This window comes from Arachis ipaensis, chromosome B03, assembly GCF_000816755.2.
Source record: "Arachis ipaensis cultivar K30076 chromosome B03, Araip1.1, whole genome shotgun sequence".
Taxonomy (NCBI): domain Eukaryota; kingdom Viridiplantae; phylum Streptophyta; class Magnoliopsida; order Fabales; family Fabaceae; genus Arachis; species Arachis ipaensis.
Genome location: NC_029787.2, coordinates 134,416,029 through 134,421,766, shown reverse-complemented (window position 1 = coordinate 134,421,766; position 5,738 = coordinate 134,416,029). Strand labels below are relative to the sequence as shown.

Here is a 5,738-nt window from a genome sequence, read left to right as displayed (position 1 = left end):
TAAAAGTTATTTGTATTTTAAAATATTTAATAAGAAAAATTATAGCATTATAAAAGATAACATTAATAAAGCTAAGGTTCATCCGATAACAAAAGAGTTAAGTATGATTTTGGTCTTTATGGTATAAGTCGAAAATTTTTTTCGTTCGAAACTTTTTTTTTGCATACAAAATTGTCCTTAAGGTTCAACGTAATTTTAAAATCCTCATTTGGACCAAAATACTCTTCTCTTTTTCGTTTTCTTCTTCTTCAATTCTTCTTCTTCATCATCTCTTCTTCCTCATCATCAAAAGCAAAAACAACACCCACCCCTTTCTCTCTTATCTGGACTGCCCCTCCTCCCTCTCCTCCACCGTCAAAATCCTCTGCAAAAGTAAAAAATGTCCAGGCTTCCCACAATTGAAGCACGTGCTCTTTCCACCATTTCTACTAGCACCTAAACCACCTTCTCTGTTGCAATCTCTAGCCAAGTGACCAACCTCACCACACCTATAGCAACCACCACCGTTACCGCCACCTCCGCTGTAGTCCCTTGCCATGTGTCCAAACTCACTGTCGCCGCCACCTCCACTGCAATGTCTCGTCATGCTCCCGAACTCGCCGCACTTAAAGTAGCCCCCACTGTTTGCTCCTCCTCCATCGCCTCCGCCACTTCCATTGACGCAATCCCTAGCCATGTGTCAAAATCTGTTACAACTGTAGCATGCACTGCCGCCACCATAATTGCCATTGTCACACTGGTAACAGGCTTCTCCGCCTCCTCTATCGGCACCAGTGCTGCATCTGTTATCGTTACGTGCCTGGCCCTTCCCCTCCCCTCCCTTCCCCTTCCCTCTCTTTTTTGTTAATGTTTGTTTTGACGATGATGATGATTTTCTTATTTCTTCTTAATGATGATAGTTTTGGTGATGAATTGCTATTTTGATTTTGATTTATTTGAGGTTGTTGTTGAAAGTTATTTCTTGATACAGATGGTAACGGAGTGATAGTGGATGGAGTAGTGGTGGTGGTGAGAAGAGAGAGAGAAATGGTATTTTTATCATTTAAAAAATTAATCTATCTAAAAAGATGATTTTAAAATTACGTTAAACTTTAAGGACAATTTTGTATAGAAAAAAATATTAGAGACAAAAAAAATTTAGACCTAAACCATAAAAAACAAAATCGTACTTTACCCATAACAATATAATGTCATCCTCTAAATTTTTACTTTTATACCAAGCATACTTCGAAAATATTAAAGATATTTTATTTTTATATTCAAAAGTCACGCTTCACATAATATAATTTATTAATTTTCATAAGATGGAACATATTTCAATAGTAAATTATCTATGAGTGGTCAAATCTAATAAATTTATGATAATAACATAGGTTAAGTACATCATTATAGGTTCAATAACTACTATAGATTGTATTTATATTTTGGTCTAAAAAATATAGCCAGACTCAAAATGAATAAAAGCTTACCCAATAAAAGTGGCATCATCTACTCCTTTCCGGCTTTATAAAAGTTGGGCGCAACGACAACCAATTCAGCCCTACTTATCTGAAGGAATCTCAACTAACTTCTACTTATCTAAAAATGAGATCTTAACAATCTTCCTAATAAAATGGAACGTTTATCCACTATCAAAGGTGAAACTACTCTAAAAGGTAGTTATCAATTCTACTATAAATACATTGACACCCTCAGATATATTCAGAACTCAATCTACTAAAACCTGCCTAAAACTCATGCTAACTTAAGCATCGCAGTCCCTTGAAGGTACCACCCCCACCTCATCACGAAGAACTCGGAAGGCGGCACCTCGGCTACGAAACAAGTCAGACGCTGCCTCAGAAGGAGTTTGGATCTCATGTCCAGTTCCAAATACAACCCAATTTTACGTAACCCTCGAAACATTGACGCCATTGCCAGAACCTAGAGCTCAAGCCTTGATAATGGCGGATCATCAACATCAACATAGGCAAACAACACCCAACTTCAGATATATATAAAAAAGAAGTGGTGATCCACTTTGAAGATTTCTGCCTCCATGATAATAGTGCCGATCTATTCACTACGATAGAAAAATAAGCCACAAATACCCACTCATGATAATAGAACAATTGTATATTCCAAATACATAGGTTTTATGAAGAAAAAATAATAAATGGAAAACATTGTTGGTGAAAATAATGAAACTTTAATTTCGAACTTAAGTTTATACCAGAAAATGCAGCAACAACCCATTTGAATGCAACCTACCGAGTTTACTATAGGCGACAAAAAAACATGGAAATAGATATTGGAAGATAGTTCCTATGGATACCGAAAATCCCGTACTGGGCAGACAATATCAAATGGAGATGATGATTCTGCTTCTACAGTTAAATTAGATTAAATTCACTATCATCAAAGAAAAGAAGAGGGAATGACAAATCGCTCCCTTGGTATCCCATCCCTCTCCTTGTCCGCAGCAACAATCCCCACCTCGATCTCACCATCGACGGCTGTAACACCCTAATTTTTAGCACCTCATGATCGTACTAAAAGCTCAGGCGTTACTTACCTCTAAACCTTTTAATTCTATATTATTTTTATTTAATATTGAACCTTCGCGAATACGAACCGAAACTTTCACCACGAAAACGAAGAGTCGGTACTTTAAATAGTCTAATCAAAAAATTATATATATCCACGTAGCATTATGTACATAGACTTACTCATAGATCCTCAAATACAATTTCTACCCCTCTAAAAACTAAAATAATAAATGACGAGGGAAAAATAAAATCTAACAACTCAACTTGTAAACAGAATCTTCTATGTTCTTGTAGTTCCGCACTAAGCCTTCGCACCTGTACCTGAAAGGGGTGGAGATAGGGGGTAAGAATTGGGGAGTTATTAGTAGGGCCGGGGTTAGAAGTTAAGTTCATTTCATTATGTTCACAATCAATAACAATAGTTAACAAAGTATAATCCAACTCAACAATTACAGAACATAGAATCCAATAACAAGCACACACAATCATAGAAAACACAATAAAAAATAAATATGCGCAAACAAGTATGATGCATGTCTATCCCTAATACAGGTCATGAGCTCATTTGTCGGTTTCGACCCGCTTCCGACGTAACTCAGCAACCTTTGTCTGAGTTTGGTTTCCAGTGCCATAACCTCTGTAAGCAATCTCTGTCTTACAGGTACGACCCTCTTGAGCCAATCTATGCAAATATAACCTCTGTAAGCAACCTCGGTCTTACAGGTGAGGCTCTCTAGCCAATGTATGTATTGATAACCTCTCTAAGCAACCTCTGTCTTATAGGTGCGACCATCTCCTGGATTGGCCGATGTATCTCTGGAAAGTAAATCTCAGTGGACTCACCACCATATCTCTGCTCATCTTCAGCAGGTACACAATCATCCCAACTTGTTCTCAGTGCCAAACAATATCTCTACTTATTTCTTTTTCTTTTCGTTCTTTCTTTCGTTTCTTTTATTCCTGCTCTTTGTTCTCCTGTGACAGAGATTCTTTAGATTCTTTTAATCTTTTCTTTTCTTTCTCATCATTTTTTTAATTTCTTACTTTCAACATCACAAACTATCTTCACACTCTTCCCTCATCTTTCCTAAATATTTTATGAAGAGAGGATCATGAGATCCTTAGTTTAGATTTGTCTTTATAAAATTTTTAGAAAAACTTGTCTATTTACCACTCTCTGTTTTATTTTTCATAATACATACAATAATGTTCTTATAAAATAATATCTTGATAAATAATAATTATAATAATAATTTACTCTAATGTAAATGAGTAATTTTAAACAAATATTTAAAATAATATTTATAATACTCTTAAAACTTATTTTATAAAACCTTATTTTCAAATTTTTATTAATTATTTTCTAAACCACGAATTCTTTAATATTTTATTTTTGACTTCAATATTTTATAAAATTATATTTAAACCTTCAGTTTGTTTCATATTTTTATAAATCACCCTAAACTTTTTTACCCCTGGACTTTATTTATTATCCAAACTACCCGAAAAAAATTTATATAATTATAATATTAAACTCAATCTTTTCATAAAAATATATTTATATCCTTCAAAAATAATTCTTCATGGCTATTTCTTCTCTTCACAAAGAACGGAAACTCTTCTTTCAAAAAACAAAAGAATAATCGTTTATTAGTTAAATCCCTCGGCAAGGCCTCTAGACTTTTAGGGGAGCGACTACCAATCTCATTTCAAAACTAAATCATTTAAACTCAAATATAATTTATTCTTTTCTTAAATAAATCAAAATCAAATAAAATAATTCTTCAATTCAAATCAGCCAAAATAAAACTTCTCAAAATTCTTCTAAAAATTTCGGCAACACCTTCACTAAAACTTGGACCTTGTCACCCTTCTCGGGTCCCATCTAAACCATTTCCAACAGCAAAATCATTCACAAAATCGATCCAATCTTAATATTAAATATCTTTTAAAATCAAACCAACTCAAAATCCAACCGCTTCCAAAATCAAATAATTATTTTCTTAATAACTAAATCAGCTAATATAATTCTTAAAGCTTTTAAAATTTTATTTTGACCCCTAATCTTTTTAGAAATTACACTTTAATCACTAAACTTCTAAAAATTCTATTTTAACTCACAAACTTCCTTTTATTTAACTTCTAGTCTCAAAACTCTTTCTTAAATATATTTTGGCCACAAAATAGTCGAAACATGAGGTTTTTTTTTTGTGTTTTTCAAATAACCAAATCAAACTCTTTAAAAATTCATCAAAATTATTTGATTTTTAACTAGTTTGTCAACTATTGGTAAATGATTTTTCATAGCTTTTGATTAAATCTCGTGGCTATCAAAGCTCATCAAATTTATCTTGAAATACTATATCACAACAGTGCCAAAATTATTAAAACAACCACAACTGAGATGTTCCTCATAGTCGAACCAACAAATCACAAGTAACAATAATAATTCAACATAAACTCATTCAAATTCAAACAATAATTAACCAAATCAACATTCACTTATCAAATTAATATTTAATTATTATAAAGTTACTAAAACCCTACCTTTGTGCAGAAATCACAACAACGAAATCTCCGGAGAAGCTTTCTGACCGAGTTGCTAAAGAGAAAAACATCAGAAATCGTCTGTACCTCCTAGAATTCCAATTGGCCGAACTCAAGGAGAAGAGAAGCTACGTCACCGTCAACTTCTACCAGACAAAAGTAACGCCAACGTGTAAAGGAGAAAAATACGAACACTTTTACCGGATTAGATTTTTTTATTGGAGTTACGGATCTCAGAAAATCGAAGCCGGAAGTTTACAGTGCCATAGAATTCTCACGTTCTCTCTCTCTAGCTTTTCTCTTCCTTTCGGTGGTGTAAAAGGAAGATTAATAGCTTAAGATGATAATTATATAGTGAGTTAGGGGTACGTGTCATTAGGAGGGGTTGGGTGTCGCGGTTTCAAACTATTGAGTCAGCGATTCAAGTTATAAATATCCTAAACGGATAATTATGAAAATTGGATATATTAAAACACAAGTAATAATGTATATGAGTTACTAATATAAATGATATTAGCAACATAATAATAAAAGATATACGGTGAAGCATTAGTAAGGCTAAGTTCACCGAAGAATACCAATATTTACTTATATCGGCGGATGTCTAGTTCGATAATAATATTATTAACTAAACTTTATTCTTAAATTAAAAATATCAATTAC

The 5,738-nt window shown here is 33.3% G+C and overlaps 2 protein-coding genes across 2 annotated transcripts in view; both read right to left on the bottom strand.

Annotated features, from left to right (window-relative positions):
- LOC110269551 (cold shock domain-containing protein 3-like) lies at nucleotides 320-746 on the bottom strand. Its single transcript, XM_021117494.1, has one exon. It carries the CDS (start codon nucleotides 674-676, stop codon nucleotides 320-322), a length of 357 nt encoding a protein of 118 aa, XP_020973153.1. The 5' UTR covers nucleotides 677-746.
- The window catches only part of LOC107631989, a 15,151-nt gene continuing 12,243 nt past the window's right edge, over nucleotides 2,831-5,738 (bottom strand). The window contains exon 5 of the mRNA XM_016335604.2: nucleotides 2,831-2,849. The gene's annotated coding sequence lies outside the window, so the exon portion shown is untranslated. The remainder of the gene's footprint in view (nucleotides 2,850-5,738) is intronic.

Bases quoted from the DNA above. Each gene is read 5' to 3' on its own strand.
- LOC110269551 (XM_021117494.1), bottom strand. From the start codon at position 676: ATGGCTAGGGATTGCGTCAATGGAAGTGGCGGAGGCGATGGAGGAGGA.